The sequence below is a fragment of the Capsella rubella genome, unplaced genomic scaffold, assembly GCF_000375325.1.
Source record: "Capsella rubella cultivar Monte Gargano unplaced genomic scaffold, Caprub1_0 scaffold_5, whole genome shotgun sequence".
NCBI lineage: Eukaryota > Viridiplantae > Streptophyta > Magnoliopsida > Brassicales > Brassicaceae > Capsella > Capsella rubella.
The window spans coordinates 10,555,612-10,573,299 of NW_006238919.1; the positions used below are offsets into that span (position 1 = coordinate 10,555,612).

Consider the following 17,688-nt stretch of genomic DNA (forward strand, 5'->3'; position numbering starts at 1 on the left):
ATTTTTATTTAATTAAAAAGTAAAAATACCAAGATTTTGACTACAGGTTTATTGCAGGACTTTATTTAAACAAATGGCTTATCATGATTTTATTGGATAGATTTGACAAACTTTCTTTAATCATATATAAACTTCATCCCTAAGTTTTTATAATCCCCTTTAAAGTACAAATCTGAGACTTGAGAATCCAGCTTTGAGATAAGCAAAGAAAACTAAAAAAAAAGGATAGAATCATACCTATAAACCCCAAAAGAATTGACCCATCATCATCTAAGAAACAATGATATAAGGTGTGAAAAGAAAAAACCAAATTCTGGAAAACTCTGAAAATTATATATGAACAAGAAAAATAGAAAAGAAATCTCTTAGACCAAGAAATCAGGACTTGAGAGGAGGTTGAGACGCTTGCTTCCGATAGTGTCTTGTAGTATTGTGATCTCTCCTTCTTTCTCTAATACCTTCTCCTCCAATTTCTCTACCATCCCTTTCAAATTCTCGTTCTCTGAGTTCAACAACATATTCTTCTCACACCGTTGTCTCAACTCTCTCCATACCTGGTCTCTTTCATCAGACACTTTTGGTAATAGTGCGTTCATCCTCGCTATCTCTTTTGCCGCTTCCTGGAGATTGCTTTCGAGCCGGTTTATGCTTTCCTCCTTCTTCAACACCTGATGTCATAACGATCAGAGTAAAGTTGCATATATGATTGGGAATAGTTTCTTTATATCTAGTGTCACATAAACAGACATGGGAATGAGTTATTCTTCTTTTGCGATACCTGATGTTTGAGGTCTTTCAATTCGTGCGTCGTAACTGATAGGTTGTCCAAACTGCTTTGGACCTCACATCTCAGAATCTCATTACCTCGTACTGCTGCTGCTAGTTCTGCTTGCAGCTGTTCAATTTCTTGTTCCTTGGAATACAGTTTCTCCCGCAATAGACTTGTGATTAGGGTCTCAGCTTTCAGTTCAGCTCGCAGGGTGTCCTACACGAGATTGGGCTAAACGTTAGCCACATATTACGCTAAAGTAAAGCAGGACATAAATGAGAATGCATTAGATTAATCAAGAAGTGGACATCGGAAACTCACTTCAACTGATTGGTTTCTTTGTTCCTTAGGCCTACCGGTACTTGAGCAACATGATTCTGAATTCGAAGCTACCACACTGGTCACCGTTTGCAAACTCCTCTTCAGGTTTTCAGTTCCGCGTCTTATTCCATGGACTTTCATTTCAGACTCTATCAGAAACTGCTCACTTAATCCGTCCTTCACTGAATTCGTATCCTGATAGGAGGTTTCAGGAAACTGAGATAATTTCCCTTTGATGAATTTCAGTAACTTGTAACACAGCTGGCTGCTCTCATTTAACATTGACAGTCCTTGGTCTTGCAAGTAGCAGACACGCATCTTCAACTCATTCTCTAGCTTGAGAATTGTAATGTCTACTTCTTGACCATTACCCTTCAACCGATTCAGCAGACAAATATTCTCATGGCGAAGCGAGTCAGTTTCAAACTTCATTGATTCGACTTCCCTTCTAAGTGAAAGCTCAATCCCTGTCAACCTTATTTGCTCAACCTGCAATTTTTTTACCAACTGGTCCAATTTCTCCGACGGTTGCTTCTTACCCTCCTCCAAAACACCATCTCGAAGTCCCTCGATTGTCTTCCCTTGTTCTTTGCAAGTTCTGAGAAACTTTGTAACTGACTTGTGCAACTCCCTGCATTCTTGATCCTTCTCTTCAAAGTTTCTTCTTAAGAAATCAAGATCTTCTGTAGCACCAGCATAACTCTCTTGTAACTGGGAGAGAGTTTGTTTAACATAAGAGTTCTCTTCATGCAATTCATCCGCTGTTGTGGTCAGCTCAGCAACTCTTCTCTCCAAATGTGTTATCATGTCTTTGTTCTCTATCTCATTTTCATGGAAAGCCGATAGTTCTCTTTGGAGTGAGACATTGTGCTCAGCAAGCTCTCTGACACGCTCTCGGAGCTTCTTCTCTTCAAGTTGGAACTTTTCGAGCTTCGAAGTCCACTCACCTGACCTTCTATCAAGCTCTTTCTCCAATCCAGCCTGCAACTCGCTCTTCTCCTTCTCTAGTCTCTGTATGTGGGAGTCCCAATCTGACTTTATCCATCTGATTTCTTCCCTGGCAGAAGCCCTCTCAACCATTTGGGAACGCAAAAGATTTACATTTTCAAATGCCAAGTTGAGCCTCTCATCTTCCAGTTTTCTAATTATGCCAACCAAAGATGAAACATCGAAGTCACAGTCGGAAAGGCATCTCTGCTGCTCCAATTCTTCAGAAAACAATTTCGCTCTCTTATCAGCTTCTCTGATTTTCATTTCTAGCTCGGAGTCCATATCGTCTTCCATACACTTATACGCGTTCTTCCCACGCATACAGTTTTGCTGGCGCTCTCCGCAGTCTTGTGCATAGTATCCGTTAACAGGTTCATAATGTTCAGCCAGTGAAACATTGGCGGTGACATCTGAACTTGAATCAAACGTTCTATGAAGGGATCCACCATAGACATCTTGAATTGTGATGGGTTCATGGTTTGACGCCTTTGACTTGCCATTAGTTTGAGAGAGTCTTTCAATGACATTTCTTGCAAGCGAACGAGGCGATCCATGCCTCAGCCCATTTTCTACACAATCAGCAGAAGAGACACGAAATCGGGTGCCTTTAGCTTCTCTAGATGACTGGGACTTCCTTTTTTCATTGAAAGTGTCTGATGGTGATGTAGGAACTGTCCACTGAACACGTGGAGGAAGCCTCCTTCGGCTTATACTCCCAGAGACATCACTGCGCGAAGAACAACTCTTTTGCTGACACTGTTCTAAATGTTCTTCTCCATCAATATAACGGTCCAGAACTTTACTAGAGACAGTACTAGAGCAAGATGACGAACTCCCAGATGAATCATGTTGAAGCTTGTCTGCTTCATACTGCCTTTCCCTAACTTGTCTTTCTGGAGTAAAGCATCTGGCACATAGTATACATCATACTGTTAGTCAGTGGTTCGATAAAAATAATGGAGCCAAGATAGCGGAAAACAAAAAGGGAATTGTCAATTAAAAATCTCATAAGAATGAAGAAGGCGAACAGCATACCGAGATGAATGATTCCGGCGCCTGTCCTGACTTTTAGTAGCACTGCTTAGTTCATTAGTGGAAGCTTCTTCAAACTTATCAAAAAGGAAACCTGCCGAAGACAATGAAAGGCTTCGTCTAAGAGCTGGACCACCAGAAACTTGACCCTGTGACTTAGGACTATGGAACTCTTGTTCAGCATGACTAGTAGCTTGGGTTCTCCTCTTACTATCTGCTGCTTTTTCGCAGTGACCCTGTTTATCAGTTCCATTACCAGCCGAAGATCTAAAAAAGAAGAGCTTTTTCATCGTTTCTACAATCAAATGAGGAACCTACCACAACTGCAGCTGCAATCAAAACATATAAAAAAGCAAATCAATAGATTGAAAGATATATATATATAAACAACACTGATCTCCTGGACTAGACTAGAATAAAAAGTTCACATTTTGCAGCAAATTCTTTCTCTTACAGCAGGAGTTTCATGTTAATCTACAAAAACAAAGAGTGTTCCAAGTGAAACTGACAAACACAATTTGGTCGATGAAAGATAAAACCAATTCAACAAAAGAAACGAAAAACAGCATAGATGATCAAAGTATTACTCTGCTCAGAGATTCAGAAAACAAAAGACCAAACTACCCTAAGCATCTCTAAAGCCTACGATAAACCCTAGAGACGAATCAAAACACAAATCGAACCTGAATCCAAGTTGCGGAGAAACTGATGAATAAAATGTTGGGCGAGATTACTCGAACAGTGCAAAATCTATTAAAACAAAAAAAGATCTCTCTTTGAACGATCTATACGATTTCGTCCCAACTCTACTCTCTACTCGTCAGAAAAAATTGAAAGAAAAAGGAAAAAAAAATGCAAAAGGCAACAACTTTTTGGTAGACGAAACAATTTAGCTTTAAAGAAAACGAAAGAATCACAGAAGAAAAAAATTCAAAATTTCAAAAGAGAGAATCTTTAGGATTTATGAACTTACCATAAAACAGAGATTTTGCAGATCGGAAATTGAGATAATCCGAAAATTCGAAGGGAGTAGAGAAACTGAAACGCAGATTTATTAACAGCGTTAGATAACGTCGATTTGATCTTAAACGGAGACTACAAAGAAGTGTGTTTGTTGAGAGAGAGAGAGAGAGAGAGAGAGAGAGTGTCGTTGACGACGAAGAATCCAAAAGAACAAAACGGCTCCAAAATCTTTATGGTGGTGTCAAATGTAAATAAAGTATCAGTGGAGGGTACCTTTCGTAATTTTTCAAATATTTCTTTGCGCGGATAAAGCCATTAGAGAGGAGCGGGGCTAATTACATATTGTTATACAGTAAAACCTCTATAAATTAATAATGTTGGGACCATGAAAATCTATTAATTTATAGAGGTATTAATTTATCGATAAATTAATAATTATTAATTTATAGAGAGATATTCCTAATTTGGAAAATATTTTCAAAACAGTATTTAAAAAAAATAGATTTAATCATGATAATTAGTATTTTATATAATCAATTACAAATAAAACAATAATTATTATGTATTAAAAGAGAATGCTAACTATTTTTCATATAGTAAAATATTAGAAATAAAATCTAATAAAAACTAATATGTATATATATACATATATTTTGAAAATTTTACCTAATTATTAATTTATAATATTGATGGGACCATATATTTATAAAGGATTTTCCAAAAATTGATTATCTTATTATTTTATCGAAATGTGTCTAAAATTACACTGGTCCCAAGTTGGGACTGGAGAAATTTATTAATTTATAGAGATTATTAATTTATCGAGTATTAATTTATAGAGGTTTTACTGTACATAACATTTTTTTTTTCTCTCACTCACTCACTCACTAACAACAGTCGAACAAACTTATAAAATAGAATTTCAGATTGTTAAACTAGAAAGAGGATGTTGTATAGCTTTTATTTGAATAGAATTTTTTGTTGGTTCACAAGAATGTTTTAAGATAAGTTGGTGAGACAACTATCACCAAAAAAATTATAGATTTGAGTGGTGATAAAAGTCTGTAAAGATTTTCAAAACGATAAAACGTAATTATGATCTAATCTGAAGATGATAACGATAAGATTTGTAGATAGAATGATAGATGACGGATGATGGTTGTCTTGTTTTTGTGGTTCATAATCTTTGAGACCAAGAAGGTATGTGTTATTATATTTATAAATTACTAACTACGTACATAATCTACTAATTAAATGTAATTTAGCATAAATTAAGAAAATAAGAAACAAATTTCTCATTTTAGGTTTATGCTTTATTTTTCTGTTTATGTTTGACAACAATACATAGAGTAATTAAACAATACAATATATTAATTTTGACACGTATTTGATGTATATAAATTAAAACGACAATCAGAATAAGTAATACATTATTTCAAGATAAAAAAATAGGACATCATATATTCTACAATTTAATGTTCTATATATAAAATTATAATATATATATATATATATATATATATATATATATTACAAGTGACAGTATGAAATCCATAGGCTAAATCATTGTTTTGTCTTGGTATTTTGACCTATATTTTATTTTTACTTTGAAAAATTAGGTCGAACTAGGACCTGATTGATTTAAAATTTAGAGAACTAACAAAAAAAAAAAAAATTTGAGGCCTTTCTCAATGTGGTTTTAGAAAGAAAACTATAAACAAATTTAGTGGGTTTAATTAATTAACTGGAAGTTCATTTATGTGCTATGATGTATCTTAGACAAAATACAAACCTTACTCTAATTTAACTGGCTGTGCCTAAGATTGATTATGGATCAAACGCTTGTGCCAAAGTCCGAGTGACATACCAAATGGCAAAGCCCACTGACTTTAAAAGTCTTCGAACTTTTTCATATCATTATCAATCAAGCCATTTTCATAGTTACTCGGTTAGGGTTGAATCAGACCAGACGGTTTACTAAATTTGCTCATACTCCAAACGTTGCCGTTTTAACTGTGGAGTACCAAAAAGCAAACGACGCCGTAAAGCCGGCACTCATTTTTCTTTTTCTTTCTTATATATCATCGATTCATCATCATCAAGATCACCCACAAGGCAAAATCCAATATACTACTCTCCTTTTGCGAAGTTTCTGCTAACTTCTTTCTCCCCATTTTCTGTGCCATGGAGATCGACACCGTAACCAACGGAAACTCTGACGCCGTCATGACGGAAACCGCCCCTACGATCACTCCTTCACCGGTCGTACCGTCGTCGAGGTCGAGTCAATTGACGGAATCCCTCAAGCTTGAGCACCAGCTCCTCCGTGTACCTTTCGAGCATTACAAGAAGACGATCCGTGCCAATCACCGTTCTTTCGAGAAAGAGGTCTCTACCGTTGTCTCCAGCGTCGGAGATTTGGCTGATTCCGATTGGTCTAAAGACGCCACCGTTTCGCGTCTCACCAGCCTTGTTTCTCGATTACAAGGCCTCAAACGAAAGGTTGATTTCTCCCTCCGTCTCTCTCTCTTTTTGATCGGTGTTGTGAATTGGAAAACTGTTTTGGTTTGGGTGATGAAAATTTAGCGGTTAAAGTTTTTGATGGGGTAAACAAAATTTCTAATTTTGTGAAATGATTCCACTTATCTGTAGTAAACATTGGATCTCGTTTAATCTTTGGATATTGATCTTGTTGAGGTTGAAGATCAAAGCAAAGTAGTTACTACAGAAGATTACCACTAGATATTGGATCTAGATGATTGTTTTAAATTACATTTGATATATATCAGAACAAAGGGACGCAATGTAGTGGAGTCATCTGACCATTTGCATCGTCTTCCAAATTTTAATTCTTTGGATGGTTTCTTACTGGGTTATGGCATAGCTTTCATACTTTTTTCGTTTTGTATTTCAGTTGGAAGAAGGGAGCAATGTGGAGAATTTGCAAGCCCAGAGATGTCGTGCTCGCATTGATCATTTGGATTCAGTAGATGTGGAAAATATCACTGAATGGAACAACACAAAATTGAAACGGATTCTTGTGGATTACATGCTTCGGATGTCATATTTCGAGACTGCTACAAAGCTTTCAGAGAGCAGCAATATTTTGGTTTCTCTCACCCTCTTACACTGATTATATAAATTATTTTGAGATATTAACTACTTGAAATTCCTTGGAGCATGATCATGCTATATTGTTGTGTCTTCAGCAATGGTTAATATATCAGGACATATTCTTTGGTGTTTTGTTTTTATAAGCAGTGAACGGATTTGTTGTTTTGTACTGCATCTCTATGGAATGCCAATACACCAATACATAAACATCTCATCTTTTCAGGACCTTGTCGACATTGACATATTTCGAGAAGCTAAGAAGGTGATTGATGCCCTTAAAAATAGGGAGGTAGCTTCTGCATTGACATGGTGTGCTGATAATAAAACGCGGTTGAAAAAGTCAAAGGTTTGTGCTGTGCATGCTCTACATATTCTCATGGCTAAGATTTACTTTCTTTTGTTTATGAACTCTACACAGTGTTATCTTTTAATTTTCAATTTTTACGAGAACCATATCCTGAATACGAGCCATAAAAACCTGTTAAACTGATTAACGATAATACCAGCTAATTATTCAGAACCAAATGCTTGCTGGGGGCAATCTCATGATTGCTCATATTCAATGAACTCTTTTCAGAAGATTTTCTTTTTGTTTTTCTCCTTGTACCATGAAAAAGAGGAGAACTTGTTTAGGCATATTGAGGACGTGTTCGTCACTGCTAATTATATCATATTCTTTTCATAACAGAGCAAATTTGAGTTCCAACTAAGGCTGCAAGAATTCATCGAGATGGTACGAGTTGATACAGCTGAAAGCTACAAACAAGCAATCTCTTATGCTCGAAAGCATCTGGCACCATGGGGAGCAACCCATATGAATGAATTGCAGCATGTTCTGGCCACTTTGGCTTTTAAAAGTACTACAGAGTGCTCCAAATATAAGGTGATTGCTTTTTTTTATAAAATATTTATAACAGTTCGTACCCCGTGTTCCAAAAACTTGAATATAGATTTCACTGTCTTTTTATATAGCAGGTTCTTCTGTTGTCTTTTCTGTCACTGTTTATTGCTGGATGAAGTGTGTTACTTCCAACTCTTGTCGAATCTTAATTGATAATTGAATGTATTGCTTAGGCTAATCAACTTACAGATATGCTTTCCTCTTTTCTCAGGTTTTGTTTGAACTACGACAGTGGGATGTTTTAGTTAATCAGTTTAAACAAGAATTTTGCAAGTTATATGGCATGACAATGGAACCCTTATTGAACATCTACTTACAAGCAGGCTTGTCTGCACTGAAAACCCCGTATCCATCAAACTCTATCAAATTTGATGTTTTTAATTGTCTATTTTCTGTATCTGGGAATAAAGGGGGAGAAAGTTATTTTATAAAATGACACCATGATGTGATTCTTAATGTGGTTTGTGTTTGTACTTAACTATCGCTCAGATATGGTTTTGAAGAAGGTTGTACCAAAGAGGACCCGCTCTCACAAGAGAACTTCCGGAAGCTAGCTTTGCCTTTACCTTTCTCCAAGCAGCACCATTCAAAGCTTGTTTGCTATATTTCGAAAGAGCTAATGGACACAGAGAATCCACCACAGGTGCTGCCCAACGGCTATGTCTACAGTACCAAGGTTTGATTCTATTATTGTACAGCTTCCTCTTTTCTGTTCTTTTTCTCTTTTTAGAATCTTTGGTTTTGAAATAGATCAGTGAAATCAGTCTATCCTAAACAGTTCAAAATTGAAAAAAGTTGGGTTACTTTATTTATATATTTGATGAATTATGAACTTGCAGGCTCTCAAGGAAATGGCGGAAAAAAATGGAGGTAGAATAACATGTCCAAGGACGGGGTTCGCCTGTGACTACACGGAGTTAGTTAAGGCATATATATCATGAACCAAGATGCGCTTTGGTTGCCTTTTTAATGGATGACTGTGAGGTCAGTATTAAGACCAAAGAAACTGAAAATTCCAACTTTCTCCGTTGCTAGCTTTGTGAATATGCACTTACAGATAAAACTTTGCATCACTATTGTAGAAACAGCTCTTTCCTTTGTATATCAAGCTATTTCTTCATTTCAGTCTTATGACAATTTTCTAGTCAACATGGTTTCAGTGGAAGCAAGTTTGGCTGCGTTTCTCTGATATGTATCCATGTTGATTTTCTGCTAATTTTACTTCTTATCCACCAGTTGCTCCTGTGTGAATCAAACGGTTAAATTGGTTTAGAGAAGGAAAAAAAGAACAACCTAAAAGTTGAAAATATGAGTTGTAAGTAAAATTTATTGTCCAGCTACTATTTCACAAACCACAGTTAACCGATTCTACTATCACATCCTCACTTGAGCACTTAGGGTGTCTAATCTAGTTCCGTTCGGTTTCATCTATTTGGAAACTATCCTGATCCAACATGTTCATCATTTCTCTTTTGCTTGTTGGCTTTGTTTATGGAACGTAGTAAAATTTACAAATCCGGATTAAGGAATAGAGTAAGACGAGTTTTTTTATTCTCCAATAGCTCAATTCATTGGTATATTGCTATTGTAGAGACTGGTCTCTGTAAACAAGGCTGTGCAATAATGACTCAGCCATTCAGCTGCAGATCTCAGAACACGAAGCTCGCCATATAGGAGGTCTCTTGCCATCTGCCTTCTAACAACAAGTCTTTGTGATCCAAAATAACATTTAGATTCTTCCATGTCCTGCAAAGGCACCGGATAAAAACCTTGTTCAAAATCTGCATTGTCAGACCCTTTGTGGCAATTAGTTGAGCAAAGTGTTATATAGTACCTTGATGCAAGCACTATGATCCTCAATTAATCTGTTGATATGAGACAAGAGGATCTTATGTGCCTCCAACTCTCTGCTCCTGTCTTTTAAAGGAAGCCGAGCTAGTCGGCCATCATTTTGTGCAGCTTCTTTTGACAAATCATTTAGTTCTGAGAATCATTAAATTGTTAATACATTCGGCACTAGCCTCGAAATATGGTAAACTAGAGTGACTAATTTGATTTGAGCACCTTGAGGAATGGTACAGCTGAGAACACGAGCAAATGCACGGAGAGATTGTGGAATCCCTCTCCCTTTCCCTATAGCAGATTTCACTTCCCTGAGAGAACACCAGAACTACACTTAGATACACGTGTAAAAAGCTCTGTTAATCGATACCAACTACAAAAAAGGTTCATTGCTATTTTTCGAATCTTTGTTCACATCACTCTGAACTGCTTTATTACTACAACCTCATCCCATGTTTCCATTCTATGTGTACGGATATTCTATGTGTAAGCAGTTAGAAGTTCTATTGTCTTGGTGCCATGCTAAAATTAAACATTAACACGTACTTGATTGTGAAACTATCACAAGAAGAATGAAAGATATTGATATCTTTGACAGTTCGAGTGTGATGTGTCCAGAGAAGTCCCAGCTTCATGTTGCGAAGAGGATCATCATTCGGCACAACCATTTGGATTTGAACCTATCACCACAGCAGTATTAGTTTGATACTAACCTTAAGATAATGACATAGTGTGAAGTTTCGACATCACATTCAGTCAATCAAATGATAATCAAGTTCAAGGCTGGTGAGTAGTATTCAATTCAACATCTATAATCAACGTTGTTACGACTAAGGTGATGCTAGAGAAAACAAACCTCGTCATGAATGTTGTAAGGAAGGGTAAATCCAAAATCTAACATGAGTGTAGCATTTGAGAATTCCCCATACTTAATGAACACCTACATAGAGATGTTTGGTAAGCTTTAGAGTCCATGCGTTTTTACCAGTCACTGGCATTGACCTCAACCAAAATAACATTCTTGTAGAAGCTAGCGACCATTAAAATAAAGAGTAATGCATCCTATCAGAACTGAATCTAATAGTGCTATAATGTTTACCTCATCACCTGGACTGTAGTTACGATCTGCAGTGACCTGCAAAAATGAAAACTTGAAATTAATGTACTGGCTTGTTTCAGTTTGTGTTGCGAAGCCTTTAGAATCTAGAGAAAGTAACATGGAAGTAATAACCATGCATCTTACTATATCGATGTACCAAATAACTGAAGTTGATTCACTCTATTTGATGTATCGAATATGAGATATGGAGGTGAGATAGAATACCAAGTAGATGTGTGCAAACACTACACGAAGAGAATGCATAATATCAACTAACAGGAATGGAAATAAACCTCTGATAGTTGCTTTTCTTCATCGCTAATAAAAATTGATGCAGAAAGCCGATCATGGTTCATGAAGTCCGCAAACGGAATCTGTTATATTGACAGAAGATCAGATCATATATTGTACCAGAAATCACAATAAGTAAACTGGAAAAATGCAGAACAATATTGAAACCAATACCAGAGATATGCCTTTTGAGGTTTCCCATGCACGAGATCCCACTGGCCAGCAACAAGTTATCCGGATAGAGTAAGAACAACACAATAATTTAAAACCTCCCTTGTGAGGGAGTGTACATGGTTGAGAAAACACAAAAAAACAGATATAGAGCCAAATGGAATATTTGTGTAGTAACTTTCTCACCTAAAGCATATGCGTACATGAAATCTTCCAAATCTGGAGGTTCAGTCACCATGGGACAATGTTGTTTATATGCCTAAGAATCACCAAAAAGGTATTTTATATACTCTTATTCACTAAGATGGAAAAAAAAAAACGACACATAGAAATACATTAACCAAATATACACATATGTATGCTACCTACTTGGTTAGCTTGACATAGGACACAATCAAAGTAGCCTTGCTATTATGCTAAGACTCGTAATGAAATAGAGCTAAACTTGAAGAAGTTAAGCAAAAATCAATTCACATTAGTCTAATATTTGCTTTTACCGTAAATAATTTGTCAGCGGTATATATACTCAGGTAATATAGCACCTTGATAAACCCCAACTTGGTTGCTCAATCTAATGGTCTGATACCAAGTGAAGATATTTACAAATCGTGGGACAAAATAAAGTACCAGACCCTCTCTTGTCTAAGAAAGCAGAGTAATGTAAAAAAGCAAATCCTCTCCTTTATCTAAGAAAATGTTCAAAAGGCTGAAAAATGCAAGGAAATATCAGAATTTGCATTAGAACCTAACACTTATCTGGATCATTAACAAAACAATACTTACCTGTGCTACAAATGAGAATTCCTTTTCAATCTGGACTTTTTGTTTTAGTGTTTCCTTGTGAACTGCACTACAACGAATCATGCTGAACTCATCTTCACCCCAAAATATCTAAGAGAACAAGGAAACCACTATCTTAATTATTCTGCATTGTAGCATGGCAACGAAATTGACAGTAAGGATTATATTAAGAAACTTGGCGTTCCAGGTTATTTGGATTGCATCTTAAACTATAACTATTTCAACATATATATATATATATATATATATATATATATATATATATATATATATATATATATCTCTTTTGCCGAAAAACACACATTGACATTCAAGAAGTGAACAACACAAAATTTCAAGGCTCGAACAAATGACAGCTATGAGGGCTAGAGTGAAATCTCACCGTACTGTGCATCTCTGCAGGCTGAGGAAGTCGGCTAATATAAGGGACCCATCGAGACTTCTAATTCAGAAACAAAGACTCAAGTCAAAACTAAAACACTCACATGAAATGGGAGACTTATTTCTAGTTAATTACCCAAAATTTTTGATGCTAGCTTACTTGACCCATTTTCTTCTCGCTTATTAGAACAGCAGCAAGCTTTCCAACATTCCCAACTTCGTCAGCCAATGAAACTCTAATATCTGGGGGAAGCTCATCTGGAGTAATTTGCTGAAAATTTCTGTTAGAGCAACACTAAATAGCCTGTATAGAATCTTCAATCAATATTTCGTAAGACACATAATAAGGGAAAAATCGCTCAGTAGATAGTAATATACCGCATTAAAAGGGACTTTCAAAATGCAGTCCCCGGCATGGATAACTTTTGAGGCAAACAGTGACCTGTTCAGAAGTTGATATCGTAAACATGGTTAGTATATTTGACAGTAAAGACAAAGCATCACACCAGGAGATAGCCTCTGGTAGGAAATGAAATTGGTTATTCTTGGTTATTCTTACAATCATTCGATATATTAACTTCTTGCACATGGATGGAATATAATAAGACAACATGACATAATTCAAAACTTTATAATGTTTCAACTGTTGATGACAATACAGATCCATGTTAAAGAGAACATATACACATTAGACAAGTCATACAAAATAAGCTCCTGCAGACTAGACCTCGAAGAGCAGACCGGACTGCAAGGGAACTATAAATAGATTTATTGAACGGAGCAAATGGTTCTAACAATCCATGATAATTTCATCTGAACAGAAAAACAATTACTCAAAAATGGACTTAAAAAAAACATATGCCTCTTATTCAAAACATCACCAACCAACCCACCTGCCATAGGTGGATTTCCCAATCGTAAGCGTGTCAGTTATCTTCGATCCAGCAATTCGTTCTAACCAAGGTAAGAAGTCCTTGTCCAAAGAGGCCTAAATATGAAATGGATAAAATGGTAAATCCTCTGTTGTGAGAGAGAGCAAAAGAGTTCTACACAACATCTTCTTACATCAATCAGCTTACAAAATCAAGATCTCAACAGTCCGTTTGGTTTAGCATAGATATAAGAAGCTAAAAGAACAGAAAGCTTTCATCTTTGGTATCAATTGCTACCAATAGAGAAACATAACTCAGAAAAAATTCTTGAAACACATTTGAACTACACTCAGGTGTTATAAAACCTTTAAGGGGAAACATATAAATCTTTTTAACTTGAGATAATCAAGCTGTGCACCTTCTTTTCAACTTGAGATAATAACTTTAGTCATTCACATTTCACAAAAGTCTCGATTTTTCAGAAATCAAACCTGAGTTTGGGGATCTAAAGGTAATTTCCCGGTGAGACTGAAACGCTTTGCTAAAGAGCTAAAATTATGGCGTTGCTGAACCCGGAACAGCTTCACCGTCGGAATGCACAGTAGCATCTCCGGCCGTATTGGCTGGCGCGTGAGTAACCACCGCTCGTATTTATGACTCGGACTGCAGCCAGAGCGGTCAGGAGAGAGAGCCAGTGGATATTCTTAAAATCTTCGGTCCGGTTTGTTTCGGTCTAATATTTTATTCGGTTATTTCAGATTGAACTAAACCGGCTTACTTTATTTGAAATGGGTTTGAGAGTTACTTGCCTCTATGCTCTAGCTAAGTGTGTCTCCCCATTATGAAATTTCATGTCATTAGCTATGCCTCTCTAGGTTCTAAGCTCAAGAAACGGCAAGTGTTAGCCAAAAATGTCGATTAGATAAAGGTTAGTAGTTGGAGAGCAAAACTTATAGCTAGTTTGCTGAAATGTTAAATACAGTTTCTGGACTTGTTTTCTTCAGATACACTTGTGGAGACAAAGTCACTCAGCATCATTAGCTTCCACAATCTCAATGCGTCGTCTATTTGATATATTGCACTAATCTTCTGAGTATAGCGATTCATAGGTGCTTTCTGTAATTCCAAATCCTAAAGAGAGTGTTGTTTATTATTGATGGCAAAAGTAATACAAGTGTTAAGATCATATTACAATTCAAAATACACAAATCAATCAACGAATCACAGATTCACAGTAATGAAAAAGAAAAGAATACAATATATGTTTTTGGTTCTAAGTATCACTAGCATCAGCCGTTTCACTCTCACCTTCTCTTGTTCTTGCTTCCAAGCAACAAACACAAGTAAAACAAAATCCTAAAAAGGAATCCGAAACCTACCGTGATAAGCAAGCAATGCCATTTACTAAGCTGCGTCACTCCTTGCTTCTTCAGAATATCAGCACCCGTTGTTAAACACGTTGAGCTCGATATGCTCATTCCGATCGATTGGCTCACAGAATCCAAAAGCCTCAGCTTCATCCCATACGCCAATTCTCCCAAAGGCGTGTTGTCGAAGATCTGAACACCTCTCACAAAACACTCTGTAGGATCCGAGAACTCATTCTGAAGCACTGCTTCATACGGATACTTAACCAGAGAAAGATAATGGAACCAGATCCAATACTGAGGGATTCGATCTCTGGTGATGAAGAAGCCACTGAACAGCAAGAAGTAAGCTAAAATGGCAACAACGATCGTGTAGCCTAACATCACATGCGGAACGACGCCGGATAAGAAAGTCACGAAGGAGCTCCCGGACCAGAAAGAGGCCAAGATGATTAGGCAATAGAATAGAAAGCCCATTAGACCTCCTTCAAGCCCAACAGCCCAAAACGTCGTCACTGCGAAAGCTAACGAGAGGAAGATGAGCGAAGGGAAGGTAACAATGGCGTGAGAGAGAACGTAGGAGGATCTCCGGTAAGCGTTGTAAGCTGTTTCTCTCATGAAGATGTAACGTTCCTGGAGAAATACGGGAAGAGCATCGGCGCAAGTGTAGAACATTGTCGACATTGCGAATGCGAAGAACCCTAGCCGCTCTTGTACTCCTTTTGGTGAATTGTCTAGTCCCCAGAATACGGTGGCTAGGATGAATCCGGTGACGACCACGGTGGCTAATCGCATTCCTAGCAGCTCCGGTTGTCTTCTGGAGTTGAGGATTGAGCGTTTGGTGAGAGTTTTGATCTCAATCCAGAACGGATTCGCGAATGCAGGGACGGCTAGGGTTCCGCCACCGTGGGTTATGGCGGAGGAGCTAGCGCCTCCGCCGGAGACTAGTTTCCCTCTGCTAATGCTGGCGGAGATGGCTTCTTTTAGAGTTAAATTTGGGTTTGGAGAAGCCGGCGGAGTTAGGGTCTGAAGATTGCTCTGTTTCTTCATCTCTTGCCATTGCTTGTTGAATTCAACTAATCCTCGTGTTCCTCCAGCTGATCCTTCGAGTTCTCTGATTAGATCGAGCGTGAACTCTGTTTGATTCTCGTTTTCCGGTATCGGATTACCAAACCCGGCGAAAAAACTCGGCAAACTCGCCGGAGAACCACTGAAGACGGTGTGGCCACGTGACAAGAAGATAAGACGATCGAGCAAACTGAGAACTCTGTGACTGGGCTGATGAATCGACATTATTACGATACTGCCACTCTCTGCGATTCTCTTCAACACTTTGACCACCATGAACGCACTTGTGGAATCTAAACCTGAAGTAGGTTCGTCGAGGAAGAGAACAATCGGATCGTGGATGATGTCGATTCCGATGGAAACTCGACGTCTTTCTCCACCGGAGATGCCACGGTGTCCTTCGTCTCCGATGATTGTTTTCGCAGCGTTTCTTATCCCTAGCTGGTCGATTAGGGCTTGAACTCGAAGCTTCTTCTTGGATTTAGGTAAGGTTCTTGGTAATCGAAACTCAGCTGCGAACATCAGTGTTTCTTCTACAGTAAGCATCGGGAAGAGAAGATCGTCTTGCATTACGTAAGCGGAGATAACCTTGAGCATCCGAGATTGAAGAGCTTCTCCGTTAAGCGTTACCGTGCCTTTCAAGCTTCCTTTAGCGATCCGATTCGCTAAAGCGTCGATCAGAGTGGATTTACCTGACCCGCTGGCTCCAAGAACGGCAAGAATCTCTCCGTCACGAGTCTCGCCGGAGATGTCGTCAAGAAGAGTCTTGGTCTTGGAGGAAGATGAGCTGCTCCACGGAACGAGGTCTCGAAACTCAAGTTTCCGGCGAACGGAGACGTTGTAAGTGAGGTTGTTGAAAGATAGAACGAAGGGAACAGGACGCATTAGATGATCACCATCATCATCGTCTCGGTAAAAGAACTCGTGAACAGAAGTATCGTCGCCGAGTGGTACCTTTCGAACGTCGCTGACGTTCTTGAGAAGTTGACCCAAAGTCAAAGATGAGCTAATGATCTCCATGGAATGAAACGGCGAAGGATGATCATCTTCAGCTAAAACGCGAGACATCATTTTAGAGAGAAAGAGAGCGTAAAGTGAGAAAAAATGATGTGCTTTTTACACTTGGAAATTAAAAGAGTCTTCGCATGATCAAAGTTGTGTATATGTTTTTATTATATATATGTTTTGAAAGTGTATAACCCTTAATCCTTGTATATATATATGTATATGAAGTAACGTGTAGTAAGTGTGTGAACACAAAGGGTCGATGTATTGAATGAGTTGCATCATGAGAAATCTGTTAGGTCAGTGTTGTTGACAATAATATTTTTAGCGTTTTGGATGGAAATGCGTTTTGGATTTCTCGTATTTTAATTTTACTCAGATTAAATTTAGAACAGGGAAGGTAATGTTAGAATTCCCCAAGGTGCTCTATAATACTAATAAATTACGTTCAAGTGTCGAGTGTGTATGTGACATGTGTGGACACGTGTGACGTGGCGATTAAGGTGTTATGTTGAATTGAGAATTAGGTGAAAGGTGTTGATCTAACCGGAGCGTGTAGGAATAATAAGAGGATTTGAGATGACAACATTTTTGCGTTTCCAAATAGTGTTTTTGGTCAATTATTGGGTTTTTAAGTTTTATAATCGATTCTTTGGATATGTTGGTATCGAAATAGTGTGATTATTTGTATCGCAAGCAAA

The 17,688-nt window shown here is 37.6% G+C and overlaps 4 protein-coding genes across 8 annotated transcripts; 1 reads left to right on the forward strand and 3 right to left on the reverse strand.

Annotated features, from left to right (window-relative positions):
• Positions 1-101: 101 nt before the first annotated feature.
• On the reverse strand, positions 102-4,257 carry LOC17887418 (girdin). 2 transcript variants are annotated; one of them, XM_023782758.1, is made up of 5 exons: positions 4,086-4,257; positions 3,116-3,441; positions 1,091-2,987; positions 779-985; positions 102-668 (listed from the first exon to the last, which is right to left on the reverse strand). In XM_023782758.1, exons 2-5 carry the CDS (start codon positions 3,400-3,402, stop codon positions 366-368), a joined length of 2,694 nt encoding a protein of 897 aa, XP_023638526.1. In that variant the 5' UTR covers positions 3,403-3,441; positions 4,086-4,257; the 3' UTR covers positions 102-365. The 2 variants fall into 2 exon arrangements, with proteins under 2 accessions (XP_023638526.1, XP_023638527.1); XM_023782759.1 differs by lacking the exon at positions 4,086-4,257 and adding an exon at positions 3,796-3,947.
• Positions 4,258-6,186: 1,929 nt separating this feature from the next.
• On the forward strand, positions 6,187-9,306 carry LOC17886517 (protein MAEA homolog). Its single transcript, XM_006291145.2, has 7 exons — positions 6,187-6,577; positions 6,990-7,184; positions 7,413-7,535; positions 7,878-8,072; positions 8,302-8,435; positions 8,580-8,766; positions 8,930-9,306. Exons 1-7 carry the CDS (start codon positions 6,260-6,262, stop codon positions 9,029-9,031), a joined length of 1,254 nt encoding a protein of 417 aa, XP_006291207.1. The 5' UTR covers positions 6,187-6,259; the 3' UTR covers positions 9,032-9,306.
• Positions 9,307-9,535: 229 nt separating this feature from the next.
• On the reverse strand, positions 9,536-14,228 carry LOC17886070 (ribulose-1,5 bisphosphate carboxylase/oxygenase large subunit N-methyltransferase, chloroplastic). 4 transcript variants are annotated; one of them, XM_006290915.2, is made up of 15 exons: positions 14,039-14,228; positions 13,569-13,663; positions 13,054-13,117; positions 12,836-12,946; positions 12,677-12,736; positions 12,277-12,384; positions 11,680-11,752; positions 11,497-11,537; positions 11,325-11,405; positions 11,032-11,067; positions 10,789-10,872; positions 10,479-10,612; positions 10,155-10,243; positions 9,925-10,073; positions 9,536-9,836 (listed from the first exon to the last, which is right to left on the reverse strand). In XM_006290915.2, exons 1-15 carry the CDS (start codon positions 14,153-14,155, stop codon positions 9,654-9,656), a joined length of 1,425 nt encoding a protein of 474 aa, XP_006290977.2. In that variant the 5' UTR covers positions 14,156-14,228; the 3' UTR covers positions 9,536-9,653. The 4 variants fall into 4 exon arrangements, with proteins under 4 accessions (XP_006290977.2, XP_023638118.1, XP_023638117.1 ...); XM_023782350.1 differs by having other exon boundaries at positions 12,677-12,733; positions 12,836-12,970; XM_023782349.1 differs by having other exon boundaries at positions 12,836-12,970.
• A 448-nt stretch (positions 14,229-14,676) lies between these two features.
• On the reverse strand, positions 14,677-17,261 carry LOC17885206 (ABC transporter G family member 16). Its single transcript, XM_006292186.2, has one exon. It carries the CDS (start codon positions 17,051-17,053, stop codon positions 14,852-14,854), a length of 2,202 nt encoding a protein of 733 aa, XP_006292248.1. The 5' UTR covers positions 17,054-17,261; the 3' UTR covers positions 14,677-14,851.
• Between the last annotated feature and the right edge of the window lie 427 nt (positions 17,262-17,688).